The sequence below is a fragment of the Blastomyces gilchristii genome (assembly GCF_000003855.2).
Source record: "Blastomyces gilchristii SLH14081 genomic scaffold supercont1.18, whole genome shotgun sequence".
NCBI classification, from domain to species: domain Eukaryota; kingdom Fungi; phylum Ascomycota; class Eurotiomycetes; order Onygenales; family Ajellomycetaceae; genus Blastomyces; species Blastomyces gilchristii.
Window position 1 is genome coordinate 1,302,390 of NW_003101665.1, and position 20,526 is coordinate 1,322,915.

The 20,526-nt window shown below is 47.1% G+C and overlaps 4 protein-coding genes across 5 annotated transcripts; 1 reads left to right on the forward strand and 3 right to left on the reverse strand.

Annotated features, from left to right (window-relative positions):
- Positions 1 to 145: 145 nt before the first annotated feature.
- BDBG_07380 lies at positions 146 to 3,410 on the forward strand (the record flags this gene model as incomplete). 2 transcript variants are annotated; one of them, XM_031723067.1, is made up of 3 exons in its annotated part: positions 146 to 1,121; positions 1,198 to 2,032; positions 2,106 to 3,410. In XM_031723067.1, the coding sequence occupies 2 exons, from the start codon at positions 1,935 to 1,937 to the stop codon at positions 3,250 to 3,252; spliced, it is 1,245 nt and encodes a 414-aa protein (XP_031580147.1). The 2 variants fall into 2 exon arrangements, with proteins under 2 accessions (XP_031580147.1, XP_031580146.1); XM_031723066.1 differs by lacking the exon at positions 146 to 1,121 and having other exon boundaries at positions 1,610 to 1,790; positions 1,876 to 2,032; positions 2,106 to 3,252.
- Positions 1,357 to 8,348, reverse strand: BDBG_07381 (sulfatase domain-containing protein). Its single transcript, XM_002622383.2, has 6 exons — positions 7,898 to 8,348; positions 7,729 to 7,828; positions 6,306 to 7,619; positions 4,754 to 6,238; positions 4,400 to 4,687; positions 1,357 to 4,331 (listed from the first exon to the last, which is right to left on the reverse strand). Exons 3-6 carry the CDS (start codon positions 6,551 to 6,553, stop codon positions 3,758 to 3,760), a joined length of 2,595 nt encoding a protein of 864 aa, XP_002622429.1. The 5' UTR covers positions 6,554 to 7,619; positions 7,729 to 7,828; positions 7,898 to 8,348; the 3' UTR covers positions 1,357 to 3,757.
- A 4,840-nt stretch (positions 8,349 to 13,188) lies between these two features.
- On the reverse strand, positions 13,189 to 16,963 carry BDBG_07382 (argininosuccinate lyase). The gene is made up of 7 exons (XM_002622384.2): positions 16,136 to 16,963; positions 15,807 to 16,063; positions 15,407 to 15,695; positions 15,056 to 15,224; positions 14,602 to 14,974; positions 14,250 to 14,522; positions 13,189 to 14,130 (listed from the first exon to the last, which is right to left on the reverse strand). Exons 2-7 carry the CDS (start codon positions 15,874 to 15,876, stop codon positions 13,877 to 13,879), a joined length of 1,428 nt encoding a protein of 475 aa, XP_002622430.1. The 5' UTR covers positions 15,877 to 16,063; positions 16,136 to 16,963; the 3' UTR covers positions 13,189 to 13,876.
- A 26-nt stretch (positions 16,964 to 16,989) lies between these two features.
- Positions 16,990 to 20,475, reverse strand: BDBG_07383 (long-chain fatty acid transporter). Its single transcript, XM_002622385.2, has 4 exons — positions 19,462 to 20,475; positions 18,727 to 19,380; positions 18,519 to 18,649; positions 16,990 to 18,389 (listed from the first exon to the last, which is right to left on the reverse strand). Exons 1-4 carry the CDS (start codon positions 19,472 to 19,474, stop codon positions 17,187 to 17,189), a joined length of 2,001 nt encoding a protein of 666 aa, XP_002622431.1. The 5' UTR covers positions 19,475 to 20,475; the 3' UTR covers positions 16,990 to 17,186.
- Between the last annotated feature and the right edge of the window lie 51 nt (positions 20,476 to 20,526).

A 20,526-nucleotide genomic window follows, 5' to 3' on the forward strand; every position in this document is an offset into this window, starting at 1 on the left:
GAGCAAGTTTAGACTGCAAGATAATACCGAGTCTCAAGCAGGCGCTTCTGAGCGGCTCTATGATGGCCCCCTTCAACGGGGGAACCATATACGAGTAATTTTGGCAACCGCGTTATTTAGATAACTAAATAAATACAAGCGAGGATATTGAAAGCCATGCGCATTTACGATATTTACAGTATTTAAATATTTAAGCTTCCGACTGCAATGAAATCGGATACTTGAATACCCTCCTCCTCTTTAACATGATATATTTATCCTGCAAACCTTAGTAAATACATCATCCCAAACTGTGGAACACATACTCCGCAAACTCTTCATCTTGTCGCATTTGGCACCGGGGATAGAGCACATTGGGGGCTATTTTTATTCCCAACAGGACGGCCGATCCGACCGGAACCCTTATGCGCGTCATGATAGGAGACAATGACGACGCAAAAGTCCGGCGGAGATCAGGCGGAGCTACTTGTGAACCGGTTCTAACTCTCGCGCAGTTCTGCAAAGAGGATTGTTTGTGCCTCTTACAGGATTACATGCATCACGAGGAGAGGAAGTTGAAGATGCTGCGAGAGTGTGCTTCCCAAGGTTTGAGTACAATCATTCTTCTCAACAACTGCCAGATGTTCACTATTGATGTCTGGATGGAGTTAAATACATGGAAGATTCCCATCTCAGATCCAGCAAACTTCAATCAATCTTATCCGGGAGCAGTACAGAACAACTCCTGTCAAAATTCAGCAATTTCTCGACCGAAACAAACAAAGCACTGGAGAGCATCAGCCTGAGTCTTCAGATCCACGATTCTCTTTTGATTAACAGCAACGTCCTCCTGTCAACGAATGCGCCGTGAATTGGGCTGTCCTTAAGTGGAAGCCCGTCTGTGATTTTCCATCGTTTGATGTAGTCAAACTGACTTTGTCCTGCAAGTTAACAATCAAAGCAAGAGCAATATTACAGAAATAGCCTTGGGCAAAACAGTTTCATCTGAATATCCGTAGATTTAAGGCGCCTGGCAAGCATTTTGGCCACAGCATAGCCAATTCGCATCACACTCAAGTATAGGGCCTCGTCGAATTAGTTTATGTCTACAGAAATGAACTTCAAAGGGTGCTTTGCCGAGGGTAAGTGTCCTCATATGCACTTGCTAGCATTTTATAGTTATGTTATAGTTACTCGCTAGCTAGTTAAGTTACTTAGGGCCGGCGGAAAATCGTCTTCTGCTGTCTGGTCGCCATCGAATTGAAACACAGTTACCTTCTTGCATATTTATGATCAAGGAGCTCCACTACCTGGCGACTGACTGGTTTTTAATATTGCTCGCCACTTCTCTCCATCATTGGGAAAAGAAAACACTTTCTATTCCTTAAACATTTTTCAATGCGCCAGAAGAACACGCCTCTGGACGCGCTCCTCGGAATTTTTGGAACTCTGATCTTGATATCGCTTATCGCGCCTGCAGGAGTTGCGTGGGAGCGGGCGCATATAAAAACGAACGAATATCAAGAACCAAAAAGAATTCTGCTATCCCAAACGCAAAGGAAGCCAAATTCCCACATAAGCTTTTCACTGCCTGTCCGCCTGTCTGTCTGTTTGTACGAAAACAGCCTTAATGACTGCGGAAATGGAGCCTCCTCTTGCGCTCCGGGGTCTCAATCCCTCCTCACCCCGAGCCCTCACTCTTCCGGCGGAGATTCAGGAGATGATTCTCGCAGAGGTCGCACACAATGCGCGGGATGTACGGTCTGGGCAGGAGTGGAGAGGTTTGGTGGGGAATTGTTTGTGTATTAACTGTATGTACATTACATACATACCAAGTGCCTTGTTTGATTAGAGTATAGGGATATAGTGATTGTAGCTAAATTGGATTCTACACAGGGGCTTGGAACAGATCGCTGGCACACCAGCTCCTGAGGAACTGCGATATCGATATCGAAATGTTTCTCGCATTTGCACCGGGGCCAATTGCCGAGAAGGCAATAGATCGCTGGATTGGTCAAGTCGGTGAGGAAACCAGAGCGAAACCCCGGCAGCGGTAAAAGAACACATGAATTCCGATACTTGTTCCAAGAAACTGGGCCGAGCACCACACTAACTTTGAATTTCAGACATAGAGCTTTATCACCCGCATCACGTTCGCGTTTGGAAACTAAGGAACTCCGCCTCGGCCTCCTCCTCGCAGCATCGCGCGGCCTCGTCGGGTGCCTGCACGCTCTTGCAAGTACCGCCGTTGGCTGGGGCATCGGCATTGCCGAAACCAGCCTCCACAGCACATCCATTCTTCGAGAAGCCGTCCGCAGTGGGAAACTGGGCGTCGTCAATTTCCTCTTGGATCGCGGCGTGGGTCCCAGAGACCGGGACGCGATCATACCGGACTGGGCTCAATTGCCCATCGCAATGGCTGTCCAGCGGCTCCATGTCGATATCGCTGCTGCCATCCTTGCTTTTGATCCCGTGCCTGATCAGGGGTATGTGTTATTTCGAGATGATGAGTGCGCAAGAAGCGCGCGTGTGGATGACATTGATTGCTGGTGCTTACCTGGGCGCGAGAGCGAGTGGCGGCTAGAGCGGTTGCGTTATGAAATCGACCGGTTGGATGTGGTTGTTAAGCAGATTGGGGACTTTGGGTTTGCAGAATGTCAGCATCTGGAGTTGGTGTCGTGGGCTGCGTATCGGTCGAGCATGCCGATGCTGAAGCTACTCGTTGAGCGTTACTCGTTTACGGTTGACGTAGAAAGGGATTTGTATTGGGCTTTCAGAGGTGGTGCGGATGTGGATGTCATCCGTCTGTTGTTGCAGCATGGGAAGCGTGGAGAGGTGGCTGCACCTGTGCTACCGAATGACTTCCTTCTCAGTCGTTACCGTATCAAGAGTAAACCACGAAGTGGTGCTGCTGGGAACTGGGATCCTGAATTTACGCGGAGCTACTATGACATGGTCCCATTGCGACAACGAGTGCCAGTAATTGACGCTGTCACTTATTGCAATGTGGATATGGTAAAGCTCTTGCTTGATACTTTGTCAGATGCTGAAGAGGTCAATCGTACTGTCAACGAATTCGACCCATTTTGGAGGACACCACTTCATTATGCAGTGGAGAAAGGGGATCAGGATATGGTTAGATATCTTTTGGAGTGCGGTGCTGAGGTCTGGCAGAGCTGTTTTGATCTTGTTAGTCGAGAGGGCTCAACTGATACGGTTGGGTTGGTTACCCGGTGGATGAAAGAGCATGATCTCGAGGTTAAGCAGGAATGAGTGAGGGCTTCAGAGAGGGATATGTATTTTATCAAATCGTGAAGAAAAATGCGGAGTCTGTAGCCCCTTTATCTAAGGTCAACAAGAGCAGGAGAAGGAGAGAGGAATATAAGTTGTAGATAACAGTCAAAATCCATAGCAAGCTAGAGTTGTCAAAATTTTTTTTTTTTTTATAAAAAACTGAGATCCAAATGGGTGTTATTATATCATAGTCCGTGAGTCAGTTAACCAATTCAATAAACAACCTGCGACGATTGCCAGCCGACAGGAAAAAACTCCGTGAACCCAGTCGCATACAATAAATAATACCTAGGGAAGGGGGGAAAAACAGGGGGGAAAAAACGCCCACGCTTGTTTGCAAACATCGAAAGAGTAGGGAGAAAAGGGGGTAGAACCCCTTCGCATATTCAAAACATTATATCGTACCTCTCGCTCTATTTCCAAAAGGATACAGCTTGTATCGTCAATAAAAATTAATAATAAAGAAAAATCAAAAATAGAGCAATCACTGGCGATTATAATTATACACACGATGCATCTCCTTGGCCCACCATCTACCTACAGCATCCGCTTCACGCGCCCATTTGGACGCCTCTTCGCCATGGGAACGATTAACAGCTTTTGCAAGGTCATTCAGCGTCCACCTTTCCAACGGGTGGAGCTCATTAGGATCTTTGCCTATGTGGGTGAAGCGGAACATGTGACTGCCGGCCAGTGGGATTACAATCCGGTAAGGGACGGCAGCAGACATAACAGCCAGCAGAGAGCCGCCAGCGTTTATCACGCCGAAATTCCAGGCCTGTCGGCCATTGAGTGTGGCCATGTAAGGGCGTAGCAACGACTGAGCTTCGTAATCGTGCATTAGATCTGCAGCTGCAGCGGTGTCAACGGGGTCCAGGGAGTTGGTCGAGACGAGGAGGTCGAGGATGGTGGGGAGGATAGACATTGAAGTCGCGTTTGTGGCGACGTGGATGCGTGGAAGGTGCGGGTGGCGGAAGACGAGAGGCACGCGGAAATTGCTGATGTGGCCATTTTCATAGGTGCCTGTGTGTCCATCGTCTTCTTCGAATGCTTGGCCGCTGTAGTGGTTTGCGCGTTAGCCATATTCAGTGAGTGTATTGAATATTGGAACAACGGGGAAACTTACTGGTCTCCAACAATGACGACAAGGGTCTCGTTTGCAATTCCATGTTCATCTAGTAGCCCAAGGAGTTCTCCCAACCAAAGATCGTCGTAGCGAACAACGTTCAAAAAGGAGTTCATGTGCTCATGTGAACCCTTCGAGCCCATGTAATTTGTGGTGCGAAAATTGTGAGGTATCGCCCAGGGGTGGTGAGTTGTGCTCGTGAAGTGCGAGAGGAAAAGCCGCTTATTGTTTGCGATCGTCTCCGATATCAGGTCGCGGATGAAGGGTTTGACCTCGCTTTCAGCATACCTTCAACTTTGGTCAGTTATTAATTCCCTATTTTCCGACGTACAATGATATCTGAACACAACATACCCAAAGTAATTAAGTTCAGGCGACTTCGGTGGAAAGTACTTGGAAGACTCATTTTCCAAAGTCTCCCTCGAAAAGGACTTCCCAAAGCTCATTTGCCGATTGAGCACATCCTGTCGATCATACTGATCAGTGATCGATTGAACAAATACCGATTCCCATTTTCGTCGATGTACACTGGCACGATGGTCGAGTAATGCTTCCCTCACGTTATTCTTTTGATTGGTTTTCTTTTTTCCCCTGTTAAAAAGTTCCACGACCTGGGGTATGCAAGGCTGATAGATCTTTGCATTGACCTCCTCGAGGAAATCCTCTGGGAGCGGTCCTACACCACAGTGACTGCCCAGGACGCTCTTGAAGGAAAGAGTGCTCCCAGTATTGGCTCCCACGACATTTATACCGCCCATATCTGGACCAGACTTATCCCTCCATACACCCGGTAGGAGGTCGGGTTGCTTGTCCGGAGAGCTAAAAAATGATTCTCCAGTGACTTGCTCCGCGACTCGAGTTAGCTGCGATAATTTCTTGTCGACCAGTTCCCTATTAGTGTCGTCATCTTTGTAAGAACGATGGATCTGCTTGTGGATGTAGGATCCTTGCTGAATGGGAAACATATCCTTGCGCGAGCTCTCCATTGTAATAAGAACAACATGCGATATTAGGATGTCCTTGAGAGCCTCTCTGAGTTCCTCATAAGGTTCCAAATTGAGATTCGAAATCCTCAGCGGATCTGCAACGGGGTTGTAGTAGTGCGTTCCAACTTGAACAGGGCACATGTCTTTTCCGCCTGGTGTAGTCATTGTCTTGTTCTCAGCCGCCTGCTTAGCCATTAATTCCTTGTCCCACCGCTCAAATCCAGCTGGGAGTCGCTCTGGAATCCAGTCCCGTGCTCTCTCAAAGTACTGTTGAATGAAAAAATTATCCTTGCCGGGGGCCCATCCTTTGAAATTATCCTTTGGCATCATCCAATGGTCTCCCACAAGTAATTCAGGCAGTGGAAAAGATTCACCATTCTGTGACAGGTTTCTTGCGCAGCCTTTTGAATTAGATTGTAACATCCGGCTCATCGCGACCGGCAAGGTTGCCGAAATGTGATCGTATGGAACGGCTGGTCGAATGAATTGCAAAACCGTCAAGGAGCAGAGAGTGGTCAAGGCACAGGGGGGCCAGAGTCTAACAACCCTTTGGTGTGAAAATTCTATTTTTTTAACTCGAACAATTGGGAGCAGCATATCCCAACTCCCCGGCGAAATCAACTTCCATATCGATGTCAACCAAAATCCAGTTTTGTTATAGAGAATCGGTGTCATCGGCCATGCGAATAGAAGCATAGCTAGCCCTGAAACAGTGACAGGCATGATTCCACTCAACATTAACCTCATGGCAGCAGGATCGCTGGCCACGCTTCCAGCAGCATCCCACTGCAACTCTCCGCCAGTAACATAATAAAACCCAAACTGTGCAGCTGAAGCACCCAGTGAGATGGTTCTAAAAGGGTCAGCCCAAGTGTTAGCTCCCGCACCACTGCCACAATATCTAGAAGAGGGGTCCATACGTAAGAAAAGCACCTATCGATAAGCCAAGGATTGAGTATAGATTGCGGCTCTGGCCATTAAGAAGAAGGCGCTGTACTATGATAACGAAGCAATCCTGGATAAAAAAAGTCGGGAAATAGACAACGAAACGCAGCAGGGGAATCGAACGAGCATGCTGGAACAGATGGAGAAGTTTTGCAGCGAGCAGCGCAACCACTAGGACAGAGAAGAGGAAGGGCTGAAAGACACGAAACGAAGGGACGCTCATAGCGACGAAGGGAGATCAATCAGTCCACAGGTGGCTGCAGGCCCATCCCGTGGAGCGCAAACGAAGAAGCGCCACTATCCAAAAGAGGACGAAGAAGTAAATAAAACCGAGCGGAAGACAGGCGGAAGCGACAGGCGGAAGCGACAGGTAGGGGAGAAGAAGAAGAAGACGACGAAGAAGAAAATTAATATCAGGTGGGGAGAGACAGAAACTAAGAGATGGTCATTCTATTTGAGGGAAGATTTGCAATACGCAAAGCGTCTGTGTCAGGATGGCAATGAACTAAACGAATGGATCCTCCGTCGAGCTGGAGTTATTTGTGAGAGGAGGAGGAGTAGGACGTTCTTCTTTCTGCCACAGAGAATTATACTTACGCAGCTGTCGAGGTAAAATGAACCGAGAGGCGATGGCATGAATAGAAGCACCAAGAATCCAAGACACCCTAGCTAGGTCCACATATCAATATAGCGGCGGCGCTGTGGCATGCATGGATGGAAAACTAGGAAAGTTAAGTTACGGAAACAACTCTGGTTTTTCGATAAAAATTCAATCCCACGGTTTGGCTTAGTTGTTATCCGCGTAATCTCCAGAATTCTCAGGAAGTTAACACAAGTCTCTTCTTCCCGAAATCAGTATGGGTTTGTGGTGTTTTGGAAAGACTGTGTCTGTGTAAGCATCATCACTTTTCTTATATATGCATCTCGGTCCCTGCTATTTCTGTACATGTAATGTATGTGTATGTACATGTACCTTGTGGGCCATTGGGCGCTGGTTCTGTGACTTTAGCGCTGCCTCTGGCCCGTATTTGGCCCCAACCACGCCAGCGACCGAGTGCATACGAGCGCCTACCAATCGTAGGATAACTACTCCGTAGCTGTCTCTGAATTCGAACGTGGAAAAGCTCGTTAAGTGTAATTTTCGGCCTCTAAACGCGTATCTGGGGAAGAGCTGTTCGTGTGACGGTACCGTACAAGATTTAGCACACATATCAAGGCAAGGCAGGCATTAGGCCGAAATCCATCGCTCCATCAAATATTGTCACACCCACGATTTTAATCCGTAAATCCTGAACGCGCGTTTTAGCTATGATCGTCTCAAATGAAGCTTTCATTGACAAACGGGTTTCTGCTGGACCAGGAAATCGGGGGAGAAACGTTGGGATCTCCCACACTTACATATATAAGTTAACCGGGATACATAATAAGGCCTTCGCGCGCTGGATAGAACCTAAAATAGGGCTTGCTCTCTGCCTACCATGCAGACACGGAATAGGTCCTTTGATCATTATTAACTCAGGCATTCTGTCGTATTCCTTGCTTGGTTTTAAGATTGCAACAAACATACGAGTTTTTATTACCATTATGGCTAGCCCCTCCAGTGTATCACAATCAAGTACATGATTTATGATTTCCGCAGTTCTCCATGGCACTTTCATCATAGGTGGATTCTGGCACTGCCTTTTTGCGGCTTAGTATTTCCGCATACGCAGCGTAAGAAGACAAACAAGTGTTTGCATCTTTAGCTACGCGTACGTCGAGAAATGCGGCCTAGGCCGAACTTTTTGCCAACTTGAAGAAAACAGCTCGGCATGGTTCCAACCCAATTTCAGCCTGGACCCATGGCGGTTACCCCATTAAAAGTACATGTACATGTACATTGCACTACTCGATAGACAGATCCAGTACCTCTCATCATATTGAATTTTCATATTTCTTGAGACTCTTAGCTCATTCTAGCTCATTCTAATGCTAATTCCTGTTTTTAACCCTCTAATCTACATCTCTATATTAAGAAAGGACAGTCAGACTGGATTAGTAATATACTGTACTGTACGTGTGAGGTGCATAAGTGGGTGGGGTGTGTATTTAAGTCAGCCAACCTAGAGCGCGCTTCTTACGTAATTATGACCTTCTTTTCGGACATTTTCTTCGCGGAGAGCCGAGAGTAGCGCCACACATAGGTTGCCCGTAACGTCTGGCGCTACCAACTATCGAATTTTCTTTTTTCACATTTTTTTCTTTTTTGCGTAGACCAATCATCCCAATCATCATGACAAGAGGAAATGTTTGCGCGTTTTTTCGCCAGGTGTGAGTCCTAATGATAGCTGAGCATCATATAATGGCTTCACCCAAATTTTCGCAAAAACAACTAGAGTATTCTATCCTTGAGATACTGGTATGCTTTTAACTGATGCGATGACGCTCGAAATTCAGCTTGTCTGATCACACCTACAAGTTTGTCTATTGAAAACGAAAAAAAAAGGTTATGCCTCGAAGAACTGTGACTGCTATTCAAGAAGTGAGAGATAGCTAACAGTCAAGATGAGGCACAATATTGAGTTTCTGCGATCGAAATCCATTCCAACTGACATGGTAGGATCTAGCCGCAGCTTTTAATTCCTCTCAAAAGCTATCGGCTGTACCACTTTTATGGGAAAGATGGTACACCTATTTATAGCTCACTTCATGGGCAGCATGAATAGAAGCAGATATAAATTCATGCTATGTGCTCTGTACGGAGTACATACATACCTGATGAACCAAAGGCGATGAGTTAAACTTCGCGCTAAAAATAAGCTTAAGTCATTTCAGCCAAAATTGGTGCCTCAGTAAACCCTACTATCCTTGGATGTTGCTGAGTGATGGATTAACTCCTTTTTGCTGACTGCAAATCTTCTCCTCTTCAGAAGCGGAAAAATGCAAAGAATTGAATGAACCCTTCAATTTGTGTGCGCCTGTACTCCGTATACCGCACATGGCTTATTGTCGCTCTAGATAACAGCAGACATGTCCAGTAGTTCCCCATCCAGGTTCTTCTACCGACACATATTGTTGAACCATTTTGCTCAACCGCAGGCTCAGGTATCACCCTTGTCGGTTATATGCGCATTTGAACCGCGAGTCCATCGTTATCCTTATTTAATTCCCTCAGTCGCACATTGTCCAACCTACATGTATTGCAGTTTGCCGATAAGTACACTGTTCTAGTTTATCTAGACGACACTAGGGTGAGAGGGGGATGTTGTTGGAAACCTAGAGCAACCCGCTCGACTTCTTTCGGATTTATGATAGAGATCCTTTAGATATCCGCGGATATAGTTGGCTTCAACAAGCTCACACCAATTACGGCAGCCTATGGTGACATTTGGGTCAAATGGGTATTTTATACTAGTGTTACAATGAGCACACATCAATATACTGACCGTATTAACAATGACGATCTCCTCATTAGATGTTGTATGAAATAGTGACTCACATCAGGGGAGGGCTCTACCCAGGTTCTTCACCTGAGAGTCTCTATACCTGGGGGGCTCTATACGCCGGGGGTACTCTATACCCAGGGGTTCTCTATACCCCGGGGTACTATATACTCAGGGATCTCTATACCTGGGGGACTCTATAACCGGGGGTACTCTATCCAGAACTCCTGATGGGTTTATGTAGAGAGATATGTACGTAGTATGTGGATGGAGCTCATAGTGTGAAAGCCAAGACGGACTAGGCTATATATAATAACATACTAACTGCATTAGGAGTAGTGTAATTGGTGCGTGTCCATATAATGAATATTATGTGGAGTTAAGCCTTTATACTGGAAAACATTTAAAAAGAGCAGTAGTGACCCTATATATAACTAGCTAAGAACAGCACCTTTTAACTTTTTGATCGGCCGGGTAGCCACCTACTGACGTGGAAGTGCGTAGGTATCCTAGCGGTTATTGCCGTTTTGTGTTTGACTATTGCCACCTAGACCTTGAAAAAAAAAAAACATTTGTTTCACTATACGGGAGTAAACTATCTGGGTTATACTCTGCTCCGCTTGGAGACATATGACGTTTGACCGCCTGTGTATCTTGTATCTCCAATACTATCATCGCAGCGCGCCCTTGGGAATATTCTCGGGCTCAATACCAAGTGCTCCGGTGTCAGTTGCGGCTGTCTGCTCTGTGTTTTCATTTCCCTTTCCCCGGTTTTCACAGTTCACTAGCCGAGACATACAAGTCCTGTCAAGAAATGTCTACTTACAATGAGGCGGCGAACTGTTAATTTTTGCAAAGGAGCCTTTAAGCGTTGAAAACAACACCATTGATCTTATTGAGGTGCAAATTGTACGAAGTGTTCTATAAAAGATCTTAAGCGTGACATATTGATGTGAAGTACCCGGCAGCCCGAAGGGATATCCGCTTTTCTATCTTCTCTCATTGATTAAGGAGGGGAGGAACAGAACCTCCGAGACCTGCTCTTCCATGAGATACATGTACAGTACATACATGTACCATGTTGGAAATAATAGGAATCTACGGAGTATTACCGTATTCGGAGTACATTACCATAAAATACAGCTGGGTATTTTCTCCTGGGAAAATAACCAAGGGATGCGCCTCCAAACTATGTAGTTCTGTTATCCCCTTTGGGGAAACAGCGGCGGGTGAGAACACGGGCACAACTATTATTGTTATACGGAAGTACGGAGTATTTTTTCCCAGTTTTGCCACACGGGGAACTTGGAGTGGTGTTGTTGGAGACAAAAAACAAGTCTTGGAGTGGCCAGAAAATAATCCTAAGCTCCATGTGGCGTCAAACGGCATGCTTCTTAGCACGGTAGAACTTCTCTTTATTAAGGTGGTTCATCTGCTAGCTTCGTATGTCTCACTTTTGAGACGTTCTTGTAGGGCTCTGGAGTACGGAGTATGTTATCTCACTTGAATTTCAGCACCTTCATTATTATTGAATTGAATACTCCGTACTCCGTACGGAGTAGTATGAATTCCATGGATGGACACCCGGGGGTTGAATGGGGGCCGGGCACTAACCAACTAGTTACTGACTAGGAGATGACCATTGGTCAGCGCTGACAGGCGGAGATTATTTAATTGAGGGATCCTGCAGCGCCAAGTCGCATGAAATATTTAGTACACACGGCCTTCCTATATAGGCATAGATGCCACGATTCGGCGCTGCTGTGGCAGCTGCAGGTGCAATAGCAAATAAGTTCATATTGAATCAGAGAATGATAATAATGAGTATAGAAATCGCGTACGTATGGAATAAGAATAATGAATGAGAAGCTTGCTTCTTATACTCCGTATTATATGAGGATATTTAGAGACGCGGCACCCCAGAATGAACGTTAGAATGCCACTAAAATATTAGGGCGGCACTAACGAAAACACCGGGGCATAAACCACTAACTACTGAACACTAATTTATGACGTTAAACCATATAAGGAAGGCCATTACTGCGAAAGGTGCTTGCAGGAGGATCCGTCTATTATTAGATTGCGTGCGGCTCGCACCAGCGATGGGTGATGCTACATTGTTATTTCAATGTTCGGTATGGACCTCACAACCCATCTCAGATGCTGTGTCTAGCCCAAGAAAAAGAGTTTTCTTGACAAAATAGAAGCAGTCGAGCCAGCCTCTTGGTTTTGAGATCAAAACCCTACAGCTAGATGATGAGAGCTTGCTCGGATGAAATTCCCCTGTATGCTCCAGGATCTCCTTCCAACTTCTACATTGTCTTCCATAATTTTCCTTTCATAGCTCGTCTCTTCATACCTGGTAGACCATCCCCCAGGTGTTATTGGTATCGGGTGAAGTTTACTTGACGAAAATTGGGTTGATCAATTTCCATCTGGTCTAATCCTAAAGTGGTCGGATCGCTCTCGAAGCGAGAGAGGTGCCCATATAGTAGTATCCCGCATGTGCCAGTCCCACTCCTTAACACTTATATCTTTGCCGAAGAAACGTGCTTGGGCATATGAGACGATTAGAGAGAGAGAGAGAGAGAGACCGAAGCTGGTATCTGGGGGCGATATAGAAATGGGAGCTCCATAGCATAGGGAACAGAGCCCACTCCCCAAAAATTGGATATTTCTCTTCGAAGTACTCCGTATTCCCACGCTTTCCTTCACACCGGTGGCTCTTGTTTGGCCTGAGCACTATTTCAAATGGGGATCTCTATCTCACTGGACCTGACCTGGTTGGGCGGTTTCATCCCTGGAAATGTGCACAACCAAACCATGCTCCCCACCCCATCGCGTCAAAGAACGGAGGCAATGCCATGCCCTCATTGCATTCCCTTTCTACACATGATGCCGTCGAGCATAAAATACTTGTTTGAAGTGTGCGGATCATTCAAGTTTATAGAAGTAGGAATCTGTAGGTTGGTTTGAGTATGGTTATCGTGAGTAGTATTATTATATTATCACTGTTATTTACCTTGACTCTTAACTTTTACTCACGAAGATCCCCAACGCTATAGTTTCGTCCCACTTTGACCAGAAATTTAATTGCGAATGCGCCTCATCCTTTTTTTTTCTTTTTCTTTTTTTTACCAAGCCTCCCTTTCCTCCTATGCCAAATGGACTATTGTTATTCATTTCCTCCTTCTTTGATGGGACCAACATGAACTCCCCGCCTTTGCGCCATTACGGAATATATACTGATGGCGGTGTTGCAGTACTGTATGTATGTACTGTACGTTACATTAATGTACTGTACATACAAGGTACATTACATACATTCTTACATGGACCATGGACTAACCACCCGCTCACTCATCCCGTTACACGTGGAATCTGTACAGTTGGACACAGATACACGGGCGAGAAGAAATGAAGATCTATGAGACTGGAGAGTGTCACTTGAGAAAGAAGAACCCCTGGAATAGTCCTGGATTCAATGTATTTGTATCCCAGGTTTAACTTATCTTGCGTAGCAACCTGCTGGGGCTGAGAAACTTATCGTGATCAACTCCTCTTCTTTCTTTTTCTTCTTAATCATTGATAACTAATAGATAATAAGGGTACCACCCACGGAGTACACCTGGACTACGGAGTACATCACCGCCGGAAATCTGCGAAGGATGCTTGTATTACAGTATTGGCACCGTGCAGGGTTGCCTGGATAGTGGGATCTGCACCATCTACAGCCGGTTGGGGGGGTGTATTCTGACGCTTGTTTTTTCGGGGTGTCATGGATACGAGCAAATTATTGGAGCAGTGGTTGTTATTTAGGTCTTGTTGGCAGCAACAGTATTGAATTTTTCAGATACTTTTATGTTACCTCATTACCCTCTATTCTTACTATGGTTAGTTATCGAACTCCGAAATAGTATTTATATTTTTCTTTTGTACCTGGATACAAAGTTTCTTTCGTATATGAGATGGGTACTTTATCCCATAGTAATTTACTGTATTAAGACTTACCAAGGTCAAAGGAAAACCAATCCCTATTCTGTATCAGCCCTATATAAAATCCAACAAAAGCGTCCTAATACCAAAGCCCAACCTAGCCCATACAAAACAAAGCCCTAGCTACCCTACACCTCCGTCCCACCAAGCGCCTTTCGCAGCGTCGCAATCTGCTCCAGAACAGCAGACCTGCTCGTGCCCCCAATGGCAGCCTTCATCTCCACAGATCGCTCGTAATCAAACACTTCCAACACATCATCGCCGAACCGGTTGTCAACAGCCTGCAGCTGGGCGAGGGTCAATTTGTCCATGGGGATTCCTTCGTTTTCTGCAAGGGCCACGACGCGGCCGGCGATGTGGTGCGTTTCGCGGAAGGGCAGGCCTGATTTGCATGTGAGTTAGTTAGGTTTTCTTGCCGGTAGGTATAGATGGGGATAGGGTGCTGGGTTCGGATAGCTTTTGGGGCTTGGTTGATTGAAAGAGAGTTAAATTAAATTTTACCTTTGCGCACGAGATATTCTGCCAGATCGGTAGCTAGCATATCGGGAGTGAGGGCCTCGTGCATTTTCTCGGGGAAAACGGTTAGGGTGGATAGCACGCGGGTTGCGATAAGCAAGCTATCCTTCAGCGTCTTGACGTGCTCGAGGAGCGGCTCTACGCTCTCCTGTAGGTCCTTGTTATATGTAGACGGAAGGCCCTTAATGGTCATCATTAGACCAGCCATGCCACCAAATATTCTACCGCATTTGCCTCGTAGGAGCTCGAGGGAGTCACCTGCGTTGTTAAACAGCTGTTAGACCCGCCGTCAAACTTTCACAGGAAAACTGGAGGAAAGGGGAGAGAGGACACATACTATTCTTTTTCTGAGGCATCAACGAGCTTCCGGTGGTGTAGGCATCCGACAGGCGGACAAATCCAAACTCAGTCGTGCCGTAAACAATAAGATCCTCGCTCCAACGGGAAATGTGCAACATCAATGAAGAGCCCCATTGCATCGTTTCTAAGATGAAATCCCGGTCTCCAACAGCGGACATGCTGTTGTGGATCAGACCCTCAAAGCCCAGTTCTTTCGCCATACCTTCCCGGTCAATTCCAAACGCATTTCCCGACAAAGCTCCGCAGCCAAGGGGGCTCCGGTTAACGTGTTTTATCACCTCGCGCAGGCGCTCTAGGTCGTTCATGAAAAAGGTACCGTAACTGAGCATCCAGTGGCTCCATCGAACTGGCTGTGATGAAAAGAATCAGTAAATTCCTCTTCCCCCCCACACCCCTTTTCTCTTGAATTCATTTGTTGCGGAAGTAAGTACCTGTCCACGCTGCAGGTGGGTGTATCCGGGCATGACATATTCGATATCACTCTCTGCTCGTTCCGCAATGACCTTTAATAGGTCGATAAGGTAAGTTTCGATCACCCGTAACTCGTCCCGAAGCCAGAGCCGCAAATCGGTAGCGACCTGGTCATTTCGACTACGCCCTCTGTTGGATTGAATGAACAGCATTGTCAGCTCTCTAAGCAAAATTTTCCTCTATGACCAAACCTCCATTTAGTTGAGCCCGCGGCGCGCGTACGCCGTACAACAGTCGAACCAATCTAGGAAGTGGAACGGGCACCAAGGGAAAAGAAAAGCACAAAAACCTGTCTGTAAGCCCTCACTTACGTATGAAGCTTCCCAGCAATCTCCTTGCCAATAATCTCCCCCAATCTGCGCTCGTTCGCCGTATGGATATCTTCATCGACACCGGGGAAAATTTTAAAGATGCCCTGCCGCCATTCCTCCCGCACCTGCCTCAACCCTGTCTCAATGGTCCTGAACTCGTCCTCGGTAAGGATTCCAGTTGCGACATTTGCTCGCGCAAAGGCAATGGAGCCGGCTATGTCCTGTTCGTAAAACGCCTTGTCGAAGTATATGGACTCGTTGTATGCAACCATCAATGGGTCGGTGGCGCCTAGAGGGAGGGCAATTGATATAGGTTAGAGGGATAGCGGCGAACTGTTTGGTGCTCTTTGACTAGTAGGGAAGAAAAAGGGGGGATTGTTTATAGGTGATGTCAGCTTACCTGTAAACCGGCCACCCCAGAGTTTACCAGCAACCGCTCCGGAAGCGGTTTGTTGGTTTGGTGAAGCCATTGAAGCTTGTGGGATTGCAATTGGTGGGGAGGGAGGGAGGTGATGAGGTGCTGAGTTTCAGCGATTTTGTGCAGTCCTTTTTTTGTAAATATTTCCGATTGACTCTTAAATACTCACAAATGCGCGCGCAAAATAAATTTAAGTTGCCAAGTCACGGGTAGTTAAATAGCAACACGCGGATGGGGTCCTTTCTGCCGCCGCTTTTGCTCAGAATCATTCAACCGCTAACTACAGAGTATAGTGTAGGGCTGTACTCTACTATGCACTCCAATTCTCCATCTCCACCAAACATTCTTTAAGCAAAATGCCTCCTCCATGGGGTTTGTCCGATTTCTTCGCCTCGCCTCGCCTGGCCTCGGATACCTTCTGTACTAATTATCCTCCCCGTATTCGCTGTTCTGAAAATCTGGAAGCCCTGAAGAAGGTAGCCCCCCCTCCTGACGTACAGACAGCTTCCTTCTTGGAGGCGTGAAGGGGCATGCACAGTAATAATGTTAATAACTAGTTACCTCTTCCCCATTCTGGCCGGCGTAACGTTTTTCCTCCTGGATGGAAGCCTACGAAGTCTGTAGGGAGCAATTGGGCCTTGAGGCGATGTGTCAGCGCCGCATATCAACTATGATCAAGTAGGCGGAAAAGGAGTAGGACGGTATCTGTATATTCCGCATTTGAGGTAATCTCTTTGGCCATTTACTCCTACTTCTCACTTCCAATCCCTTCTCATAAGCTTTCTCCGGGTGAGGATTGTGTTGCGTGAAGCGGTCTGAAAGCTAGACTTTTAGTTATCTCTACCAACTATCTTAGATATCCGAGGCAAATGAAGGAATGAATTAAAAGATCTCTGGAGAGCTCTGCTAAGATACCGCAACATACATACATATTCAATTGTATTGCTCCATACAAAGGCCCAACACTCTGCTATTGGGGTATTCATTTATTCGCAATGTTGTCTGTCGTCTTTCAAAATCCAGGGGTATATCCTCCTTCGTTCTCCCCCATCGAGTACACATAAACAGTATGGCAAAATAGAGTTAAGGAAGAGGCGACGAAATAGGGCGCGAAAAGGGTAAAGGGAAAGGGGAATAACAAAAAAAAAAAAAAAAAAAAAAAAAAAAAAAAAAAAAAAAAAAAACCCAGAACAGAATTACCAAATACGACCGAAATCAAAGGGGAAAAAAAACGAAGAAAACTATACACAATCAGAGTTCACAAGGCTGAGCACTTGTCTATTCCTCACACAGCAGCAGTATCATTCAGATATCATCATCGTGGTTAGCGTCTCTTCCCCTCTCTGAAAAAAAAAGAATCTACTACAACTTAACTCTCCCCGCCTTCACAGTATCCCACTCCGCTTTCCCGAACGGCACATACTTCCCCTCTCTAAGCCAATACAACCGATCGTCCACCCCCTTTCTATTCAACAAATCCACATCCACCCCTTCCTTCCTTAGCACATGTTTCTGCTGCTTATTATTGCCAGTTGACTGCATCTCTCTCGTCACCCTGAGAAATAGCGGTACGGCATACTTGGGCAGGTTCTCGGACGCAAGACTAGCCAACGAGTTCAGTACGGCAGGTGAAGGTTCCAGAATTGGTATTTCCGATGCGTCATTCTCGCGCTTAGAACCTGGTGCGGGGGTAACGGTCGCCTGCTCACGAAAGACGATGGCAGCGCAACCGGCACGACCGTCGTTGTTCGGCACTGCGACACCGTAGACGTTCGCTTCGAGCACCTCGGGGTGCTTGCCGAGGACTTCAGAGACTTCGTTTGTGGACACGTTCTCGCTGCGCCAGCGGAAGGTGTCGCCGATACGGTCAGAGAAATACCAGCGGCCTTCAGGATCCCAGCGCACGACGTCGCCGGTCCGGAACCACGCGTCCCCCTTCTTCAGCACGTCACGCAATATCTTGCCCTCTGTCGCGCCTTTGTTGTTGAAGTAGCCCTGGAAGGTCGACTTGATGTTGTCAGCGTTTAGAGCGAAGAGTAACTCGCCAGGCTCCCCTCTGGGGACTTTCGTGCAGAAACCCGTCTTAGGATCGCGCTGTGGCTGTTCAGTTTCATAGTCCAGCTCAACGACTGCCACGGTACGGCCGGCTATCAGCTGGGTAAGTAGGCCGTTCTTTCCGATGGCTCCTGCGGTGTAGTCATTGCCGGATCTGTTCCAGCTGCCAGAGTTGCCCTCTGTCGAAGCATAGAATTCACAGATAATCGGCACGTTGAATCGCTCTTTAATGCGATTCCACACGTCCGGCCGCAGGCCGTTGCCGTAGAGCATGCGCACATTGTTCTTGACATCAAGATCCTCGCCGGTGACAGGGTCGATTTCGCGTGGTGTAGCGAGCAGGTATCGGAGGGTTTCGCCAACATATTGAACGACAGTTGCTTCGGTGTTGCGGACCTCTTTCCAGAAATTGCTGGCGGAGAACTTGCGGCCAATTATTATGGTTGTTCCTGAAACCATGCAGGCTAGGTAACCTAGAATGGCAGCTGTGGAGTGGTAAAGCGGCATGCACTGGGAAGTATTAGCCCGGACATTCTCACTAGAGAGAAATAGAAGAAAAAAACACGAATATAGAGGTACGGGAGGAATCTTGCATAATAGAAACACAATAATAGGGACCAAAGCAGAAATGCCACATACTGTGTAAACGCGATCTGTCCTTTTCAAACCCATCCATTTGCTAACAAATCCGGCGCCCATGATGCATTTGTGCCAGCTAACAATGGCAGGCTTTGGTAATCCCGTCGTGCCGCTGGTATATATGAGAGTGGCTGTCGCAAGTTAGATATCACTGAACAGGGAGAAAGCCCTCGTGGCTCCAAGTATTGGCGCAAGCTAAGCTACTTACCAGTATCGCTTGCGAGTGACCCAGGCCGACTCGAATTCGGAGCGCGCTCAGCTGGCGTCAGTAAGATTTCCCTCTCCAACGCTTTATCATAGAACACCACCTGGACGGCGCCACCTTCGCTGAAGTCTGGCTTGGAAAACACCTCCAGCTGCTCCGGTGGGAAAAATTCCTCTTGCAACTCTCGCTCAACAAATAGGATGCGGGCAGTCGACACCATAACACAGTGCTCCAAAGAACCCTTGGCTAAGTTATAATTGATAAAAGCCGGCGTCGCGCCAATACTCCAAAGTCCCATCCACATAAAGATGAACGCAGCAGAGTTCATAAAATCCATAGCCACCACATCACCCGTTTTGATGCCATAAGTCTTTTTGAACCAGGTGCCGTAGCGCAGGGAAGTTGTGTATAATTCGTGGAAGGTCCAGGTTTGCCCGTCGTAGACGACAGCGGGGTTATTGGTGGTGCGCTTGTCCAGTGCGTTCCTCTCCATGATATTGAACAGATTGCACTGGCCTCGTCGCTCAGCTAGGATACGATTGAGGGCGGAACGGGTGAGGGCGGACACCACATTAAGGTCCTCTGAGATGCCCCATCGTGCGTCCAGATAGGCAACCGACGCAGCGGCCGCTGGCACAGCCAAGGATAATGGAACCGCTGTTTGGACATCGTTAGTTGGCAACCTGAATTATTTATTGAACACTCGCTCTGGAGGAATGGCGGGGAGATTATATGTACCTGCAAGAGCCATTTGAGGCGTAGTAGGAGAGTATAGAACAAACGAAACGGAGAGATTGAGAAGTCGAGGTGGGATATTGGAATACAAAAAGGAAATAGAAATAAGGTTAGAAAAAAGTTACCAGAAGAAGCAAGGAAAACAAAAGAAGCAAATAAAGGGAAGGTTTGCTGGTCATTAGTAGTTGGGCTGAGCGGATACGGCAGATGCGTGATTATTTACTTTTCCGCCTCCATTCGTGAATCCGCGCCACCGGTCCAAACTAACTGGCGACAGAACAGCTGGGTATTTTCTTGGGTGGGTTCTATAGGAGAAGCCTACACGCTAGGTTCAACGACGCTATGGGAAAGCAGACACAGCGATTTGGAATAAAGGATTTGATTGTCGCTAACTCGCAAGGAGGAGAGGATCCCAAGATTGGGCGGAGTGGTCGACTCTATGCAGCATCGACATAGTGCAGAAAATGAACCAACGCACGAAAAGGAGCAAAAAGCCAACCTCGGCGTGAAGTTGAGAGCGGGAGCCGGGACGGAGGCTACACAGCAGCTTGTTTGGGATGCAACCTGCCCACGGTTTGTCCATGTCAAGTTGTCAACGCGCAATTGCATATGACACCGAGCAAGCAGTTAGTGTCAGCTAAGAGCTCAGAACTGGTGGAGTTAAACGCTAGTTAGGCGATTGGCAGCTGGCTGGCGACCATGAGGGCTCCTCGACACGAATTGGCAGCATCCCGTGCTATCAAGTTCACTTTACAAAACATTATCTCAAGATGAAGATGAAGACTAGTAGGAAGATGATGAAGAGATGTCGTTGAAACATGCCCGATCGATCGGACACATACGACCCTGGAAACGAGCCTCCTCATCACGTGGACCTCCTTTTGCTGTATACGCAGTAGTTGCCTTACTGGAATCCCTGGACTATCCTCCATCTTGGCCCTACATCTGACCCCATGGGGTCCGGCTGCTTATCAAAATTTAATGTACACAGAATTGCTACGGATGTGCAGGACAGTCTCCTTCACGTGCGGCCCGAATGCGGACAATTGGCCAGGGTGAAATGGCTTC